The following is a 21,450-nucleotide window of genomic DNA, read 5'->3' as shown; positions in this document are numbered from 1 at the left end:
CCCCTCTGACTGTTATCCTACAAAGATGGAGTCTGGTTAAGTGGACTTAAAAGGTCTCCTTGGCAAGGCCATATCTACAGGGGCAAGAGCAATGCAGCCCCTTAGCCCCTTTAGCTGCAAGGCAGGATGTAGGATCACCCACAAGCCTTTAGCATCTGACATTACAACATACAGCAGCCCCACACCAGCTGGGATCCCTCACATATGAATCCTCTCACAGTTCCCAATAGCACGAGAAAATCAGGCAAACTGTTTCTGACATCTGGAGAAGAGCACGGAGGGGGCAGAGACAGAAGATTGCCTTGTAATAGAGCTGGAAGAAGCTCTTTAAAAAAAGTTGCACCCTCAAAATCCATCCATCAGTTTCACAAAATATACACCACTAGCCACAGGGAGACCAGGCGAGAGAGGGCAAATACTGCAGCAGAAGCTATCCCAGCTGATGGCAGAGTTATCCAAATCCACGCCCACAGACACTGCTGCAGAAGCTTCCTATGTGACTGAGAAGGCATTAAGGATGGGCAACCAAATACATATCACCTCTCCTCCACCCCCTGAAATCAAGTCTTTGTCAGGTAACCTTCTACCCATGCACCTCAGGGAACACGTTCTGCTCCAAGACAAGCACAGCATGTCCACCTCTGTCCAGAATTTGGCCAGTGGATCAGATCCATGAGCCTTGGACTTCTTAATAGCTATATTATCACTTAATTTGCTTTTTATCCCAACTCTAATGGTTTCCAGTCAAGGTTCACTGAGTCTATTTACAGAGACAGAAACAGACTATTCCAAGATAAGCTTATGTCTGGAAATCTTTTGCTGCTCTAGTTTCTCTACCCGGGAGAGAACAACATACACCTCAATGGTACCTGTAGTTCATGGAATCTAGTTTTGTTTGACGATAAAATTTTTTCACAAAACAATCATTGACAACCCATGGTTAAGATTAGGTGCTCTGACTGCCACGGCCCGGGTTTGCTTCTCGGTCGTGGAATCACAGCACCTGTCTGTCAGTTGTCATGTGGTGGTGGCTCACAGAGAGAACTAAAACTGACAACTAGGGTACACAACCATGCACTGAAGCTTAAAAGAAAACTCATTGAAATACAGGCCCAAGCACTTCTAGCCCTTTCCCTTGGCAGCTCCTCACCCAACCATCCCAGACAGAGGGGAATCAGGGAGCAAAGGCCACAACAATTGAAAAGATATATATTACATATTCTAAACTTTAAATATATGCTATCCCTCTAAGAACATACAAATGAATATGTGCTTCTTGTTCTGGACAGAATTCATTCCACTTGGTCTGAATCAGAGTTTCTAAATTGCAGCACTATTGACATTTTGGGCCAGATAATTCTTTGCTGTGAGGACTGCTCTGTACAATGGAGGATGTTTAGCAGCACCCCTGGCATCTCCCTACTAGGTGCCAGTAGCGCTCCACTCCCCAATTATGACAATCAATTGTCCCCTGGAGGGTGAAACTATCCTTGGTGGAGATCCACTGATCTAAATGAGGCAGCTGTGTCTTGGGGGAGGGCAGAGTGGGTGAGAGAGTGCCTTGTGTTTTCTTAGCTGATGATCCTAAAGTCTACACAAACATGAAGCAAATTTCTAATAATGTACCTCCCATGCGACGGCCACAGGAGAAAGAACATTTGTCTGAGTATTCTGTCCATTGGTGTGATACAAGATGGCCCAGCTGAATGGATTCTCAGCTGACATAATGCAGGTAGGTAGTGTGAAGACGATGGAAAACCATACTTCCAGGGAAGTCTGTCTTATCTCTACCATTAGATGCTGTGCCTCCTTTTGCCCTCCCACATCAGCACTGGCCTCATGACCTAAGCTTATTAAAGGAAGAGAAGGGAGATGCCCCCAGGCACATGTGTATTCAAGAGTGCTCTATCCACCATGAGGCCCTGGGCAGCGTCCCGCTCTGCTTGCCACTCTGGTTAAAGGAGGTTGGATATATTACCATGAGTAGAAAGAGTGATAGCAAATGATCACTCGTGATAGGTGGGTTGAGGTCCTGGTCATTGTGTTTACTTTTTATTTATTTGTTATACTGACCAAGTGACAAATATCATTCTGGGCACTTCAGCCCATGTTGTCCTCTTACTTGGTCTTCACAACAACCCTGTGAGGAACACATCTCTAGTTTTATTTGCTAGTTGAAGAAACTAAGGCTTAGAGAGGCTAGGAGACTTCCTCAGGATCCATAGCTCCAGCCCTTTTGGGCTCCAATTGCATTGTCCTTCTAAATACATCATAGCTGCCTTCTAGATGATCTCATCTGGAGGTTGTCTAGATGTGCTCTCTGACCCCAGTGTTCAGAGATAGGCAGCTTTCAAAACAATAAGAAAAGAGTGTGAAAATATTTTGAAAACTGTCTGTCTCAAAGAAATTGATAATTTAATCAGGAAATATCTCCTGAGGGTCATGGGATAAAACAGCAGCCTTAGAGGATGTAACATATGCCAAACATGGACTCCACGCCCAAAGGGTCATGCAGCATCTGAGCTGAGAGGGACTTTGGAAATTGCCTGGTCCGAACTCCTCATTTTGTAGATGGGGACACAGGGAGGTGAGGACCTATCCAGGATGGTGTGGTAGAAAAGGGCATATATGGAAGCATCATAAAAGAAAGACTAAAGGGTGTGGTAGGTGAGTGGCGGTGCAGAGAGAAGGATGAATCAGACTTAGGATTCATGACAATACCATTGACAGAAACAGGGAGAACCCAGAAGGGAGCTAGTGGGAGAAAGGTGAAAAGAAGATAAGTTTGTTTCTGAAGAATTGAACTCGGAAAGTCAAGTGACTTTGGTTGAGGAAACTCTGGTTGAGGATTCCAAGACCTGAGAAGAGAAGCCATGTCCCAGAATCTGTCAGATAAGGTCTCTGGGTGAGCGCACTACCGGTGAGACTCAAACACCCACGACAGGGCTCTGTCATTCTCAAAAGTTTTATTAGCCACTCAGATGAAGGAAGAGAAGGGATGTTTATTACGTCTACAGTTCATGCAAAGCTAAATGCCACAGATGTCAGAATCAACAGGTAAAATAGCCAAAATAGCTGGAAAGAAGAACTGAAACTAACAAGAAATTTATCAAGGATCAATGTAAAGTCCTCTGTTTATGTTCAGAAAATCAATTGCACACCAATAGAATTAATAAGAATAACAATAATCATATTAATAACTACCATTTTCAATCCAATAACTACTATGTGCCAGGATCACTATGTGTCTGTTGTTTCACAAAATAATTTATTTAATCCTTACAACAGCCCTATGAGATCACTACTGTTATTATCTCTATCTTACCAGCTGCAGAAACTGGGACCAGGGAGGTTAAGTAAACTTTCCTAAAGTCACATGTATGTTAGTTTGACTGAAAAATACCATTCTCTTCAACCTAGAAGATAAGGACTGGGCAGACTTGACCACACTAGTGTCAAGGACCTTTTCCATTTGTAAAAATAACTGAGTATGTGTTCGTGGGTGCCACAAAGAAAAATACACAAGCGTAGAACACGAGTCAATTGGGAGGTTATTAAAAATACAAAATTTCCTTTTCAAACTAGTTTCACTAACTTGAAAAGAATACAGTCAATGTGACTCAGGAGAGTAAATCTTGAAATGTTTTCCTAAGAGTGTAAAATTTTCATGGTCATAGGAATGTTTACTGTGGAAGGATTGAGAAGCCAGGTCCCAGCTGGATTTCTAACGATATCATTACCTTATGAAATCCAGGGAAAATCAAGGCTAAGAATCAACTGAAAGATCCTGAGAGTTTATGGAGTCCTACTAGTAGAGAAAGCTACTTCACGTAGTGCCTCAGTGGGAGAAAATAGCGAGAATCTGTGCTCACACATTTCTGTGGTCACATACAACTTTGCCATCTCGCCTTTCTCAATTCTTCCACAGCAGAAACTCTCAGAGTGAGTACTTATCCCCAACTGTGTCCATCTGGGAACCTTCTCTTTTTCCTTCATTTTGAGAACCCTTGATTCCTTCCTCTCCAGCCTGTCCTCCTTTCCTTGGTTGACAATGCTTCCTCTTCCCTGCTGGTCACTCCCTTCTGCCTCCAGTCCCTTTTCAGCCCTGAGAATACACCCCCTAGATCATGTCATCCCTTTTAGCTCCCCTTGATGGACACTAACTATCTCTTTGTTTTCGTGGCTAAGAATTTCAGCAAATTCTCACATAAACTTTGATAAAGCTAAGAGATAAACACAACTCTTCACTTACACTGTCATCAGGTGCCAAATAATTACAGTTAGGCAACTTTCTGAATTGGTATTAACCAGTCAGAACAGAGGATACAAAACACAGGGATCAAGTATTTCATCTACCTATTCCTCACCATCCCATGTAATTACAGAAAAGAAATAAGAAGGTGCTTCAAGTCCATTGTGTTTACAATTTCATTTCTTTGAAAAGTTCCACGTCGACAGCGCACGTTTTACCAAAACAGGCCAATTCCATAAAGACAACCGAGTAACCAAGTGGGAAAAAAAGTTACTTCTGCCTAAGCAGATGAATGTAGTGTATGATTATCTACAATATAATTTTGGTTTTCTACCCTCTAATCTATGATTGCATATTGCCTATCAACCACTCTGTGTTCAAGCTGGACTTTGTCCCAGAGGGAGGAATCATAAAGTGATTTAGGTTCTATTGCCTTTCTTTATTTACGTTCCCATCAGAATTTCCTGAAAGGTTCTAAGGTTTAGTATAGTTCTAGATTATGGAATATCTCTGAAAAGGACATTTAAATCCCATTGCTCATTTGAGAGAAGTCCTAATGTCCATGTCTTGTTAGTTTCTTTGGCATGTCTTTCCTACCTCTCCTTTCCTTTCCCTTCTTATTTCTGTGCCCCAAGTCCAGGCCTACAACACCAGAAGCTTGGGTTACTTAACTATCCCCCTCCTACTGAGCATCCCTGCCTCCAGATTCTCTCCCCCTCCAGTCTATCCTGCCGACCTCCCTCAAGTTTGCTGGCGTGACATCTCTAACAATGTAAACTCTTCTCCAACTCTTTGTAGTTAGAGCCCTCACTGTCCTTTGATCTGGCCCCACGCTATAGGTCCAACTTTATCAGGACCTTCCAGTTCCACATGCCTACTCTACAGCCTCTGTTGGGCAGAAAACTCTCCCCCTCATCTCACAAATGGACCATACGCAAGTCTAGCTCCAAGTATCAGCTTCTGTATTTCCTCCCTCTCAGCACATAACACTCTTCCTCCAATCCTCTAACTTCTTTTATCATACTCGCCTCTCAGAGTTGAGCTCTTGAAGCATCTTCTCCATGAAACCTTCTCCAGCTCCTCCAGTTTCCTTCTTATACACATTTAGTCACTTACTACTTCCACTGCCTTACCTGCCCCCCCCCCCCCCGGATGGTGTAACAACTTGAGACCAAGGGCAAGACTAAGGCACCTTCTTGTCCCCTGTCAATGCAGATTATACAGCAGCACTGAACAACATAACCTCAAAATGGCTGACCGCGGCCCAGGCTGCCTACTGATTCCAGACCAGTAGTTCATCTCAAACTACCGTTTACCAAGCACCTACCAGGTATAACATCCACATTCTAACCATGAAAGTCTGTCCCTCTGCCAATTCCAGACTAATTTCTCTTAGATTTTGTCTTGAAAGCTCTAAATCTCTTGCTCCTTATTATTCGCGTTAACTTACTTGTTACACGTGTCACATCACCTCATGAAACACTGAAGTTCAAATGGTAGTTGGAATGTAAAACACTCATTGAACATTTAAAAGTTCCAATCTCCAAGAGCCTTGATGCCATTACAATGAGACAAAAAGAAAACCAAAATCAAAATTTGGGAAGTCATCTTTTCCATAGTTCAGAGGAATTTCTTGATTCTTATCCCTTGGACCACTTCTGGTTTATTCTTTCTAAGTAGCTTTTTATAGATAATTGTTACACCGAGATGAGAACATTGGAGAAACAGATTTAATCTCCCCAACACACATATATATTTTGTGACATATACCCACAAAATAAATAAGAGATAGTAAAACTACAGTGAATAAAAATCATTACAGCTATCCTTAACATTAAATAGTAATCCACAATGAAATATTGTCTACTAGAATATTGTCCACAACGAAATTGTCTACTCAAAGTAGACAAACCCTTCTTTGGAAAAATTTCTTATATTCAGACTCTGAAAGTTGACCTTTGGTAGAATCTAAGCCCTTGGATTTTCTTTTTTATTGTCTTTCCAGAGCTTTACATGTTAATCTATCCCTGGTAAAAGCCAGCTAGAATAAGCCCAATTGTTCCTACTCATTTCTTTAAAAGCTCAGTCCACTTCCTTATTGCAATTGCCACTCACTGCCTTAGAACTAGCAAAGCATTCCAGGATTTCAGTATTTCTGAGCTGCAGTAAGATCATTAAAAAAAAAAGAAGAAGAAGAAAAAGAAGAAGTATTGGATGGGGAAAATCTTACCTCAACTTCTGACTGGCTGGGACAGTTATTTTATTAAACTTGTCCATTCTTTTTGGTAATTATAAGAGCCACGAATAACTGTCCAGTGGTAGCGTCAGCAGCGCCTGGCCCTCCTGGGGAGTAGCATGGTAAGCCTTTGCTCTCAAGGGTCCCAGGCACTCGAGTCTGATTTCCGAGAGATCGCAGGCTGCTGGCAAACACCCTGCACCAGGGAGAAGTAAAACTTGCTGGAGCACATAGTCAAGTTTCATGTTTCTACACAGTCATGTGATCTGGGTAGCCAGCCAGCTTGGCCGATTACTGCACGTTGTGTAAACTTTAATAGTGAAACCTATTGGACATGCAAATTTCTTTCCAGCTGCTTTCTTTTATAACCAGATTTGTAACCAGGTCAGGGCAAGCTTCTGGCTGGTCACTACTTCCTGTTGTCCCGAACACATATAGTCCCTGTTATCAGCAATTGTTGTGCTGTCCCAGAAGCTTCCAGGGCTGGAGGAAAAGCAGAATAATCAATTCCATCTGAAGGTCTCTTTGGGACTTTCTGCTCATTTGCATAAAGTCATGGATAAGCTTTTCCACTTAAAGAACTATGATATGAAAATGACATTTTTTTCTTGTTCACCTCGCCTCTCCTCCCAAATATGTGTTTAAATAAATATCAGGATCGAGTGACACAGCGGTAACAGTTTACTCATCTTACTTATCCTGAAGATCTATTTAAAATGAGATAAAATTCTCTAGGCAATGTCTTAGAGGTAGAGACCAACAGGTGATCTGAAAAAGAGGAGATGACCTCCATCAGAAGATATGCGGCCTCCTTGTCGAGCTGGTGAAGTCAGGAGTTATGCTGATTGCCAGGTGCTTTCAAGCAAAACCAGGATGTACCCCAAAGTACCCAAAAGCTGAGAACAAATTTAACAGTCTCCCAACAATGCAATTCTGACATCAGGCCATTCAGAAAGTCCCCTGAAAAGCACGGTGCCACTCTCCTCACAGCCTTTGTCCCCTCCTGCCCTTATCCACTGCTCACTTTCATCCCCTTACTAGACCCAGTGACATTCCAGACTGGGGAGCAGTAAGGGGTATCCCGAGCACAGCCAGGTGGGGCAAGGAGCAGGGCAGAGGGAACCACACCTGCAAGGGCTGAACTCATCCAAAGAGGTCCACTTCCCTGCTGGAAGACTTGACAGTTCCTCTTATCTATTCTGAAAACTTCAGGTTCGCCTGTCATTTAGAGAGCAGAAGGCAGTTTAGGTCAGGGAGGAAGAAAATGTGAGAGATCGTTCCTTTTAAACCTGGACATTCTTCCTGTAGCCAGCAGGAATGCCCTGCTCACCTTTGTCAAGTAGGTACGCATTTCCCACATTTATCCAGCCTACCAGTCCTCTTCTGGAACTGAAGAACACAGAAAGGAGGAAGTAGGGGTCTCCCAGTTACCTCTCCTGTTACAGACTCAAGGTCTGGCTAAAGTTAGAGGGGAAAGAGGAGGAAAAGACAAAAGAAGAGGAGCTGGAAGAGGCTGGGGGAGGGGTGGGGAACCGGGAGGAGAGGAGGAGGAGGAGGGAGAAGAGAAGGAGAGAAAGAGGGGGAGGAGTCGGGGAGGGGAAGAGGAGAGGCAACAGCAGCAATGGCAGAAGTGGAAGTGGTGGATGGATTTCTTCCCTCCCGTGCCTCTTCTTTGTACAGACAGAAGTTCTGTATTTCTCCAGGTAAATCTTGATTATTCACATTTATGTACTGCCTCTGAATTTCTGGTTCAACCAGATGATCAGGAGCAGAATCCTCAGAGCTGTTAAAGGGTGGGGCCCTTCTGCTTGGCCAAGCCACCGAATTGGCCAGGCCAGCAAGAGAGTAGACAACCTACCATGAGAAAAATGCAAGTGCTTGCCTCCTCCAATCATTTACTTTCCCCAAACAAGCAACTCAACTTCCTTGCCTGTACCCTGAAGGAGGTCTAGACTGCCACCCATCCCTTCCCCACAGTTCTTAACTGAAAGAAACTAGTAGGCTAGGATGTGAGGGCACACGTAATGCCATCAAAAATCAGGGAAGTCAAGCTTCACTGAATGGCATGATGATAATCAGCTTGTTCCATCTGAATTACTGTAAAGTGCACCCCATCAGCCACTTGACTTTTCTCTCAACCAACAACTCCGTTCAGCACCTGGACTGACAACTTATTTCCCCAGAGAAAAAGATCAGGCGCAAGAGTTACACTTCTGCTTTTTCTTTTTACAGCCACTTGTCTTTCTTCTTTTTACTGTATTTAGTCTGACATGGTAAAAATGAGAGTCTGCTTTTCCAGACTGGACATTTGGCCCCATGTGGTGAGTAGTGTGACAGCCATAAAGTTCCAGGCTGCCATGACTGCTCTGCAGCAGTAGCTGGCTTCTCAAGAAGGTCAGTGCAAACATGGACGTTGAGAACACCAAATCTTAGCTGTAAAAGGAATGAGACCATGTGGCATGGTTTCCACGGCACATGGAGAACCACATACTGTGATAAACACTCAATCTCAATCTACATGGCACAGTGGACATGAAAATTAATTAATCACTAGATTAACAGATGAAAAATGAATAATCCCACCCTTAAAGAAAATTTGGAACTCCTGTACATTGCTGATAAAATTATAAGTAGGTGCAATCACTTTGGAAACAGTTTGGTATTACCTAACACATTTGATGACATACACAAACATGACCCAGCATGGGTCCTAGACATGACAGAGCATTAAGAATATACCCTGTACACCAAGGTCATGTGCAGGAATTGTCATTGAGGCACCATTTCTAACAGAATATAAAACAATGCTGGAAATAACCCAATTGCCCATCAAGAGGAGAATAAATAAGTTAATTGTGGCATAGTCATGCGATGGAGTAATTATTCAGCAGTGAAATCAAGTGGACTACAATCGCATCAGTATGGATAAACAACAAAAATACTTTGAGCAATAAAGCCAAGTTAAAGAAGATCATACAGCATGCTTCCAGTTATATTAAGGTTAAAGACACATAAAACTAATAAATTATTTAGGATACATCCATATAGGGTCAAACCAAGAGAGGGAAGGATAAATGTAAATTTCAGGTGAATGGTTACCAGGGAGCGGGACTGGAATGAGGGGGCATGCAGGACTTCAAAGGTAATAGTAGTTTCCTGTTTCTTGAGTGGTGGGTATTTAGGTACCTACTGTAGACATTAAATAGTTAACAAAAATAAATAAAAGAAGATCTGGTCTAGAATTACAGGGCAAACCCAGGACAGCCTGCCTAAGTCTGTCAGCTGTGTGAGATGATGAGGCTTGAGAACAAGACGACAGATTATACTGGAGCTTGGGGATGAGACCCAACCAGCCCTGTTTTCTCTTCGGCTCTTTTCCTTGCATCTATTAATAACAACAAACAATAACATGGTTCGTGAATACTTTCTGCTTCACATTTTATGTGTGAAGAAACTGACTCATAGAGAGGTTAAGTAGCTGGCCCAAAGTTACACCATTCAGTGGAAGAGCTGAGATTCAAACCCAAGCCTGTTTCCACAGTCTAAGCTGATAATCACAGGGCTTTGCCATCACAAGAGAGATCTGCGATTCAGCAGGAGGCCCAGCCCCGACATCAAGGCACCAACTTAACCATGACCTTGGGTGAATCACTTAGTCTCCCTGACCTCAACTTCTCTTTTTGTCCTTTCCTTGAGAGGACAGAAAAGGAGATTCAAGGAGGGCTCCAGCTCCTTCTGACTTGGCATCTGAACAGTGGCCCATGTGCACAGAAATTGGATGCCACCCGTGGAAACACTCTCACAGTTTCCAGAACAGAAGCCTCTGATGGTTTATACTAAGTTGCTTCCCAAAGAGGGGCTAGGTGGTTGTGGCGGTTTACAGAGCCTTGGAAGTAGTCCAAGTCCTCACTGGAACTGAGGGTCAGCCACAATTCACCCTCTGTGCTCTGCCACCCACCTGCTGATGGCTCTTCTCTCGCTAGGGCTGGTTTAGACAAACTGCCAAGGGAAGTAGGCAAGGTGTGGCATTGGTACTATGCAGTGTGGTTCTAGGCTCAGACTGTTACCTACTCCCATGGTGATCAGTCTCACAACATGGGAGGGCACTATTATCATTCCCACTTTATGATGTGAAGTCTGAGCCTCAGAAAGGTGGCATGCTTTACCTACGGCCCCCCAGTCTCCTGACCCCTGAGCCAGGGCCCTTAACCCCCAAGCCATTCACTTTCTTTTCCTCTCTTATGCTGGCCCCTGTTCTTGGGGTGGGGGTGGGGTGTGTGTACTGCAGGAACAGTGGCCTTGGCAGCTTTCTGACACATGCAGGCCAAAGTAGGAGCTCGCTCTTGGTCAGGCCCATGCCTGGTTAACTGGCCAGGGCCAGTTAAGGGCCCAGATGGAGGAAGGTTTGGGAGGAAGCTAAGGATGCTGGTAAGCCAGTGGAGGACAATAGCAGAAGAGACCAGGGAAAGGCAGAGAGAGAAAAGGAAGTGTGGCTGATGCTGGTCCATCTGTTCTCCTTTGTGGGGAGGCAGGGGGCAGGAAGAGAGAAAGAAAGAAGAGAATACATCTGTGACTTGAGCAAGTGGGCAAAGCCTCTTTTAAGCTCAAGGCTTCACTTTCTGTGAGACGAATCAGTTCCCTATTTTATCTAGTCAGTAAACTCAATATTCTCTATATCAAATTGGCCTGGATTGCAGCATCTGTGTTCTTAGGAGAATAGCTTTGAAGAAAATAGCCTGTACTCATTTTATCCCTGGTCAGCAGGAGCATTACAATAGCCTGTTGTTGGGATGGACAACTCCTGATCTATGTGTCATCTTCACCCTCAGAGCAGATCTGCCATCAAGATCCTCCTTTGTAGTGTTTCCACCTTCACCCTGCTCTCACTGGAGCCTGAGCCCTCACTTGGATCACTGTTCAGCCTCCTGCTACTTATCTGTAGCTAGATCCACCCTCATTCTCATTCCCAGGCAATGTTCCCAACTGCTGACTCTTCTTAAGGATTTCAGAGGCTTTTGTTTTCTTCTAGAACCAAGTATGAATGTGACACATGCCCCTCTGTACTGAGTCTCCCCTTGAGGATCCATCTTATTCCATTTATTCCTGCTGCTAATTCCCAGCAGGTGACCATCCTTTTGGTCAGACTTGTTCTCAAAAACCCCTTTCTCCTCATCAGTCATACGGCCCAGGCACCAGCCGGAAACAGCCATCCAGAAACAGGGTAGGAAGCAGCTACATGGGGTCCTAGACATCAGGAGGCCAAGTCATCTCCATTAATCAGGACCATGATGGAAGCTAGAGAGCAGGCAAAGGTGGAGAAGCAGAGTTCTCTGTGCAGGAATGGAAGCCTCATAGATGTGGAGAGCTGGGACGCGACTCCTGCCCTCCAGGAATTAATGCCCTGGAGGCCAGAAGAAGTCCTCTATAACAGAAGCCGTGGCTGCTGATTATACTTTTCGGTTACCTTTCCTTTGGTGAGGCTTGACTAGTCTCCTAGTCTTCCTACAAAGGCAGTTCTTCTGGATTCAAAGGGCCCCCAAACAAAAGCAGACTTGAGCAAATGGGGAGGTGTTTCATGTTCTTGGATAGAAAGATTCAATATCATGAAGATGTCCATTATCTCCAATTTAATATATAAATTTAATGTGATGCCAATAAAAATAGCAAGAAGATCCCCCCTCCTCCCATGCTAGAGACAAACTAATTCTAAATTTCCTCTATAAATAGAAACAAGCAAGAATAACCAAGAATCTCCTGAAAAAGAAGTCCAAGGAAGTGGAAAGAGCCCAGCCTCTCAAACTTACAGCACACTCTGAAGCCTTTCTAATAGAAACAGTGTGATATTTCTGCTTGACCAATGGAGCTAAAGAGAAAGTGCAGAAATAAACTGAAAAATATAAGGAAATTAAATATCATGAACATGGCATATCTAATGGGGAAAGGTGGACTTTTTAATAAACAGGGCGATTGCAAAACCATTGGGAAAAAGATAAAACTTAGATTTATACCTCAAACCATTCAAAAGAAAAAAACTCCCAATGGATCAGAGATCTAAATGTAAAAATGAAGCCACAACTGTACCAGAAGAAAACACAGATAAATGTCTTTATAACCCTATCTAGGACTTAAAATCTGGAAGTAATCAAAGAAAAGATTGATACATTTAACTAGAAAAACATAAAGAAGTTTTTGGGGCAAAAGACAAAGGACAAATTGGGAGTAAAGACTTGCATCTTGTATCACAGAAAAAAAGCCTAATTTTGCTAATAGAGAAAGAGCTCCTAAAAATTGAGATGAAAAAAACTAGATAAAAATTGGGCAAAAACCATGAGAATGAAAGGCAAGAGGTCTTTAAATGGCTGAAAAGATGCTCAATCACACTCCTATTAAGAGAAAGATTATAATCATGCCAAAGAATGTGTGTGTATATATATATCTCACATAACAGATTAGCAAAAATCTAAAAGTTTGATGATAGGGTGCCCTTAGGAAACAGGCACCTTTGGCTTACAACACCTTACAATCCTCGTGGAAGGGAATTGGCAATACCTAACAGAGTACTCGGATTTACCTTGTAACTCAGCAATCTCACTTCTAGAACATGATCCTGAAGACACTCTCTCTCTCTCTCTCTCTCTCTCTCCACACACACACGCAACACCTGCACACAGTTATTCATTGCAGTTTTATTTGCAATAGCAAGAGATTGGAAAAACCTAAATACCGATCAGTGGGGAACTGGTTGGATAGGTTGGGTTCATCTTCATAGCAGAGTTCTGTGCAGCCATAAAAAAGGTGTGATCTCCAGGGCATGTTAAGTGGAATAGACAATGTCAGGACAGCGTAAGCTACTCTTTTTTTAAAAACAAGAAGATAGAAGAAGTTTAAACACATGTACATGCACGCATATTATTGCAAAAACGAACATAAACACTAGAAAGACAAATCAGAAACAAATAAAAATAGTCACCTATAGGAGGCAGAAGGGAGCTGAAAACAGAGCAGAACTGATAAGGACATACACAGATTCTCTGGATCTATCTTTTCATAGAGTTTTGACTTTTAAACTATATAATCCTTTGACATATCATAAAAACAAAATTAAGGCAAAAATTTTAAAAAGGCAAACTTTAGAATAAAAATAAACAGAAACAAATGAATGTAAATGGTAACATACCCCAGAGAAGAGAATTGCTTTGACTTTTCAACAATCTTCTGTGTATCCTCAGTGAAATATATTCTAAGAATGAAAACAGCTGCAAAGAAATCTCAAACTCCACTCAGTATTTTTATTTTAGTAATAAAATATGTATCATGATTTTTTTTTCTTTGAGGAAGATCAGCCCTGAGCTAACATCTGCTGCCAATCCTCCTCTTTTTGCTGCGGAAGATTGTCCCTGAGCTAATATCGGTGCCTATCTTCCTCTATTTTATATGTGGGACGCCTGCCACAGCATGGCTTGATGAGCAGTGTGTAGGTCTTCACCCAGCATCCAAACCAACAAACCCTGGACCACAGAAGCAGAGCATGCAAACTTAACCACTATGCCACCAGGCCGGCCCCTGTATTATAATTTTTGAAGTGATTTTTGGTATATTATAGCTAAAGCTAATAAATATATTAATATTAGTGGAAACTAAGATTTTTAGTAAGAGAGAAAAAAATACAAATATAAAATGAAAGGAAAAAACCGTGATAATGTTAAATTTAATTGGAAATATCAATCTAAACTCATGGTTTCCTAGCAGTAAATGTTGAAAGGACCTAGAAGCAATGGCAGTCCAGATTTTAAACACATGAAAAGATGCTCAATCACAATTATATCAAGAAAAAGACAGATTCCCCACTAGCAGGAAGGAGCCAAAGTCTCCATGAAGGAATGGTTGATTTCAGATCTGCGGCACAGAAAATAGAAGGTGAACCTGGAACATCTTGTGCTGGAAAGCAAGGAGATGCTCAAAGGATAGTGGGGGGGGGGGGGGGGGCGACGAGAGGGTGTCAAAAAGACACAGGAGCAGATCTTTGAAGAGGACAATTTGAGCATCAAAAAGAATAATGACTGTAACATTTTAAAACACCGAATAAAAACCTACTAGTCTACAATGATAAAACCAAAAAACAAAGTCATTTGCCACAATTGGAGGGAACTATTCCATCAACTCCTTAGCTCTGATAGTGAATAAATTTAAAAAGAATGAGGCATTTACCCTGACGTTTCTTAGAAGAAATTGAAAATCTCCCTCAATTTTCTAAGAATGCTGGCTAATAAATGTAGAATGAATGTTAGAATAAGAAAATCACCATTTTGCAACCCTAAATAAATAATTGATTAAGGTGAAGATCATCAACAAATGCTAAAACTAGTAAGTGAAATGCTAGGAAACAGAATATTCTCAGGATATCAAAGGCTCATCACACAGATGCTGGCTAATTGCAGAGGGACAAGCCGATTCTACAGAGATGAAATCTAGCCGTTGTTGCCTTAAGTGATCAAACTCAGCATTATCCATATTTCTTCCCGATGTGGTGCAAAACTAAGGACATCTTGCCAAGAAGTATTCTTGCCACCGGTGTTTAATCTCAATCTAATCAACTTTTAGACCTCACTTCCAGTTTAAAGAGAGTGAACATATAATTACTCGTCCAAATTAGGGCACTTCTGAGCGTGAAAGGGGACTCAATTAACAATTATGTCAGGACCACAGGTATAAACAGACACGACATTCCTAGACAAGCTGGAATGTGAGGTCCTGCTATGTTACAGGAAACAGAAGAGGTAGAGAAACAAGTTAGATAGCATTAAAAGGAAACAGTAAAATTTTTAAAAATCCAGATGTGGGAAATTCTACATGACAACCACCTGGTCTTCTAAAAAAAGGAAAAAAGTGGAGGAGATGTTCAAAATTAAATCAGACTCAAGAGTCAAAACAACCAAATGCAAATGCGCAAACCCAAATAGGATACTGGTTGAAAGAAACCAACTATAGAAGGCATTTGAGGACAATTGGAAAAACTGAGTATGGTCTGGATGTTAGACGATATTAGGGAATTGTTAAATTCTTAAGTATGATCATGGTATTGTGGTAATGTAGAAGAAGATCCTTATGAGAACATTTTTGGGAGGTGCATGCTGATGGATTTAAGGTTTAAGTATTGTGATATTTACAAGTTACTTTCAAATGGTTAAAAAAAATGTCATCCCTGGTTGAAGCTGGGTGATGGGTATACAGGTGGTTATTGCACCATTCTTTCAACTTTTCTATACATTTGAAATTTTCACGTAAGGGTTTAGAAAATGTCAGGACTCCAAATGTCTCTCACTCTCAAGCCCCTCTAAGAGAGTCATCAAATGTATTGGAACTGCCTCAGGCCTCCTCATCAATGCTGTCTCCACCGAGGAAGAATCCTGCTCAGGAGGCCCCTGGCATAGTCTTTCCATCTCCCATAGTTTGCCCCAGTCTTGACCATTTTCTAGTTCTTTGTGGCCTATCCAAATCCCACTCACCTTCAAGGCCCACTTCTTCCCAGAAGCTTGTCACGTCTCTTTCTGGTTCACCTGGGCCTCTACTCTGACCTCCTCCATCTCTTGGTACTCGGACCAGTTTTGACTTTTAGCCATAGGCCAACTCTTTCACATTTTTCCTAAGTGTATATCTACTACCTTGACGAGATTATAAACATTCCAGTGAAAGGACTATTCTATTTCTTTGTTCTTTCTCTACAGCAGGCCCAAAACTAGAATATTATTTATATACAATAAAGACTTTCTGAATTAAGTCTAGCAGTTATTAAAAGACATCTGCAAATAAATAAAATAAAAATTAGTTGCAAGATGCAAGTACTGTTCAAATTCAGGAACTGAATTGATGTTAAAAATCATCGAAGTTGCTAATTTCACATGTAAGGAGCTTGGAAGTTGCCACTCCATCCTAACAACAAGTAAAAAGCTGAATAGACGGAAAAATCAACAGTTCTTTGACCTGTAAGAGAGGGGAGGACGCAGTGCAAATTACTGCCCCCAAGATTGGAGAGACAGACAGGTGAACACAGGTCATTGCTGTTTACTGGAGCAGAGACTCAGGAGTGGAAACCGCTGCAAGAATGTGTGAGGAAAAACCTGAACTGTGATTGACAAATCACTGGAGGCTCAGTGTGAACAACTCTGAGAGTTAAAAACTCCAGGGGAACCCAGTCATTAGGCGGCCCCGACAATACTGTGAGATTAACCTCCAGAAGATTGACCAGGTTCCCACAGTAAATATCAGAGAAAAATCCCTCCTTCTTCTGACAGGGGGAGGAGAAAAGGAACCATTTTAAAAGATATCAGAGCACTCTGTTCTTCTTAGCAAGGTCTGCCCTCAGGGAAACTAGTTAACTACTGCCTAACCTGCTGGGGTATTATCAGAGCCTAATTGACCTGGCAAAAGGAAATATCCAACTCCAGTCCACTCAAGCCATGCTGTCCCACCTAAGAGGGGGGAGAAAAAAAAGAGAAACATTTGGGGCCAGCCTGGTTGCACAGTGGTTTGATTTGCATGCTCCACTTTGGTGGCCCGAGGTTTGCAGGTTCAGATCCTGGGCTTGGACCTACATGCCGCTCATCAAGCCATGCTGTGGTGGCATCCCATATCCAAAGCAGAGGAAGACTGGCATGGATGTTAGCTCAGGGCCCTTTCCTCAAGCAAAAAGAGGAAGATTGGCAACAGCTGTTAGCTCAGAAACATTTGTGAAGTTCACAGGCTCACTGAAAGACTGAGACCTAATCATAGGCCTACAGAATGCTTCCCCTCCCCCCGCATCTCACCACCACATTACTAAAAAGCTATTTATAACAGTTCCTTTTACCTGTTACATCATGTCCCACTAATAAGAAAATATTACAAGGCATACCAAAAGGAAAAAAACCCACAATTTGAAGAGACAGAGAAAGCATCAGAACTAGACATGGCAGGGATGTTGGAATTATCAGACTGGTCACTTAAAACATCTATGATTAATGTAATAAGGGCTCAAACAGATAAAGCAGACAGCATGCAAGAACAGATAGGCAATGTCAACAGAGAGATGGAAATCCTAAGAAAAAATGAAAAAGAAATGCAGGAGATAAAAAATTGTAACAGAAATGAAGAATGCCTTTGATAGGCTTATTAATAGACTGGACATGGTTGAGGAAAGACTCTCAAAGCTAGAGGATATAGCAATAAAATCCTTGAAAACTAAAAAGCAAAGAGAGCAAAGACTGAAAAAAACCTAGAACAGATATCCAAGGACTGTGGGGCAACTAAAAAGGTGTAACATGCATATAATGGGAATACCAGAAGGAGAAGAAAGAGAGGAAAGAACAGAAGAAATATTTAAAACAATAATGATTGAGAATTTCCCTAAATTAATGTCAGACACCAAACCATACTTCCAGGAAGCTCAGAGAACACCAACTAGGAAAAAACTACACATAGGCACGTCATTTACAAACTATAGAAAATCAAAGATAAAGAAAAAAATCCTAAAAGAATCCAGAAGAAAAAAACCCACCTTACTTACACAGAAACAAGGCCAAGAATCACATCTGACTTCTCAGGAACCTTGCAAGCAAGAAGAGAGTGAAAAGAAATATCTAACGTGTTGAGAGAAAAATACCACCAACCTAGAATTTTGTACCTTGCAAAATTATCCTTTAAAAGTGAAGGAGAAATAAAGGCTTTGTCTGACAAACAAAAATTGAGAGAATTTGTTGCCAGTAGACCTGCCTTTCAAGAAATGTTAAAATAAGTTGTTTAGAGAGAAGGAAAATAATATAGGTCAAAAACATGGATCTACATAAAGGAAGAGCATTAAAAAAGAAAAAAATTAAGATAAAATTAAAACTTCTCTTATTCTTAATTGGCCTAACAGATAGTTCAAAATAATAATATCAACAATGTAGGTATGCTTATGTAGATGTTTTACATATATAAATACATATGCTTATGTATGCTTATATCTAAGTGAAATGAATGATACAAGGGATGAGAAGGACAAAATTAGAATTATTTTGTTATTATAAGGTATTGACACTACCTGTGAAGCGGTATAGTGTTACTTGAAAGTGGACTTGGATTAGTTATAAATGTATATTGTAAACTCTATGGCAACCACTAAAAAAAGTAAAAAGCAAGTGTAAACGATATGCTAAGAAAGAAGAGAAAATGGAATCACATTAAATACTGAATTAAAACCAAAAAAGGCAGAAAAAGAGTGGAAGACAAAAATTGGAGCAAAGAACAAGGGTAATGAATAGAAAACAGTAAATATAGTAAATATTAATCCGATATCAATAATCACTTTGAATGTTAATGGTCTAAATGCACAAATTAAAAGACAGAGCTTGTAAGAGTGGATCAAAAACAAGATCCAACTACATGTTGTATACAAAAAACCCACTTTAAATGTAAAGACACATAGAGATTGAAAGTAAGAGGATGGGGGAAAGTATGCCATAGTATCACTAATCAAAGGAAAGCAGAAGTAGCTATATTAGTTTTAAATAGAGCAGATTTCAAAGTAAGGAAAGTTACCAGGGATAAAAAAGGGCATTACATAATGATAAAGGGGTCAGTTCTCCAAGAAGACACAACAATTCTTAATGTGTCTGTGCAACAACAGAGTGTCAAACTATTGAGGCAAAAACTAATAGAATGGCAAAGAGAAATAGAAATAGAAATCCACCATCATAGTTGCAGATTTCAACACTGCTCTATCAAGAATGGACAGACCCAGTAGGCTGAAAAGCAATAAGGACATAGTCAAACTCAATAACACCATCAATCAAACAGATATAATTGACATCTATTGATGACTTCATCCAATGACAGCAGAATACACATTTTTCTCAAGCTCATATGGAGCATTCACCATGATAGACCACATTCTGGGCCATAAAACACATCTTAATAAATTTAAAAGAATAGAAATCATACAATGTCTGCTCTCAGACCACAACAGAATTAAACTAGAAATCAATAACAGAAAGATAATTGGAAAATCTCAAAATACGTGGAAATTAAACAACATATTTCTAAATAACACACAGGCTGAAGAAATCTCAAGAGAAATTTAAAAAATATTTTGAACTTGGGGCTGGTCCCGTGGCGGAGTGGTTGGGTTTGCGTGCTCCGCTGCAGGTGGCCCAGTGTTTCGTTGGTTCAAATCCTGGGCACGGACATGGCACTGCTCATCAAACCATGCTGAGGCAGCATCCCACATGCCACAACTAGAAGGACCCACAACAAAGAATATACAACTATGTACTGGGGGGCTTTGGGGAGAAAAAGGGAAAAAATAAAATCATAAAAAAAATATATATTTTGAACTAAATGAAAATGAAAACACAACTTACCAAAATTTGTGGGACGCAGTGACAGCAGTGCTGAGAGGGAAATTTGTAGCATTGAATGCATATATTAGAAAAGAAGAAAGATCTAAAATCAATGATCTAAGTTTCCACCCTAGGAAACTAGAAAAAAAAGAGCAAATTAAGTTAAATGTAAGTAGAAGAAAAGAAATAATAAGTATTAGAGAAGAAATCAATGAAATTGAAAACAGGAAATAGAGAAAAATCAATGAAACCAAAAGCTGATCCTTTGAAAAGATCAATAAAATCAATAAGTCTCTAGTCAGGCTAATTAAGAAAAAAGAGAGAGGACACAAATTACTAATACCAGAAATGAAACAAAGAACATCACTACAGATCTTATGGAAATTAAAATGTTTATAAAAAAAATACTGTGAATAACTCTATGCCCATCGATTTGATACTCTAGGTGCAATGGACCAATTCCTTGAAAGACAGTTTGCCAAAATGCATACAAGAAGAAATAGGCAATCAATTAATGTAATCTGTCACATCAATAGAATAAAAAAGAAAAATCACACAATCATATCAATAAATGCAGAAAAAACATTTGACAAAATCTAACACTCACTCATGATAAATGCTGTCAGTGAACTAGGAATAGAGGGGAATTGCCTCAACTTGATAAAGAATAATTTAAAAACCTATAGCTAACGCCATACTTATTGGTTAAAACTTTCCCACTAAGGTCAGATACAAGACAATGATGTCCCCTCTCACCGCTCCTTTTCAACATCAAACTGGAAGTCCTTCCTAATGCAATAAGACAAGAAAAGATACACAGATTGGGAAGAAGGAAATAAAACTTTGCTCATAAATGGCATGATCTTCTATGTAGAAAATCCAAAAGAAATGACAAGAAATCTCCTGGAACTGAGTGATTATAGTAAGGTTGCAGGGAACAAGGTTAACATACAAAAGTCAATTACTTTCCTATATACTAGCAATGAACAAGCGGAATTTGAAATTAAAAACACAATAAAATTTACATTAGCACATCAAAAAATGAAATATTTATGTGTAAATCTAACAAAATGTATACAAGATCTATATGAGGAAAACTACAAAACTCTGATGAATGAAATCAAAGAAGAACTAAATAAATGAAGATATATTCCATGTTCATGGATAGGAAGACTCAATATTGTCAAGATGTTAGTTCTTCCCTGACTGATCTATATATTCAATGCAATCCCAATCAAAATCCCAGCAAGTTATTTTGTAGATATCAACACACTGATTCTAAAGTTCTTATGAAGAGGTAAAAGACCCAGAATAGCCAACACAATGCCAAAGGAGACGACCAAATTTGGAAGACTGACACTATCCAACTTCAAGACATTATAAAGCTACAGTTTCAAGACAGTGTGGTAGTGGTGAAAGAATAGATACATAGATCAATAGAACAGAATAGATAACCCAGAAATAGATCCACATAAATATAATTAATTGATCTTTAACAAAGGGGCAAAGGCAATACATTGGAGCAAAGACAGTCTTTTCAACAAGTGGTACTGGAATAACTGGACATCCACCTGCAAAAGAATGAATCTAGACACAGACCTTACACC

General features: G+C 40.6%; 1 protein-coding gene across 4 annotated transcripts in view; it reads right to left on the bottom strand.

The window, feature by feature from the left end:
• Positions 1-21,450, bottom strand: part of BLNK (B cell linker) — a 98,100-nt gene that overhangs the window by 75,612 nt on the left and 1,038 nt on the right. The window contains exon 1 of one of the 4 annotated variants that reach the window (XM_005602352.4): positions 6,483-6,971. The exons of 2 other annotated variants lie outside the window; for them this stretch is intronic. In XM_005602352.4, coding sequence (XP_005602409.1) covers positions 6,483-6,529 — 47 coding nt within the window. In that variant the 5' untranslated portion in view covers positions 6,530-6,971. Of the gene's footprint in view, positions 1-6,482; positions 6,972-21,450 lie in introns of those variants that run through there. One more of the 4 variants, XM_070223623.1, reaches the window with a different exon arrangement.

This window comes from Equus caballus, chromosome 1 (genome assembly GCF_041296265.1).
Source record: "Equus caballus isolate H_3958 breed thoroughbred chromosome 1, TB-T2T, whole genome shotgun sequence".
NCBI lineage: Eukaryota > Metazoa > Chordata > Mammalia > Perissodactyla > Equidae > Equus > Equus caballus.
This window is presented reverse-complemented; position numbering and strand designations above follow the sequence as displayed.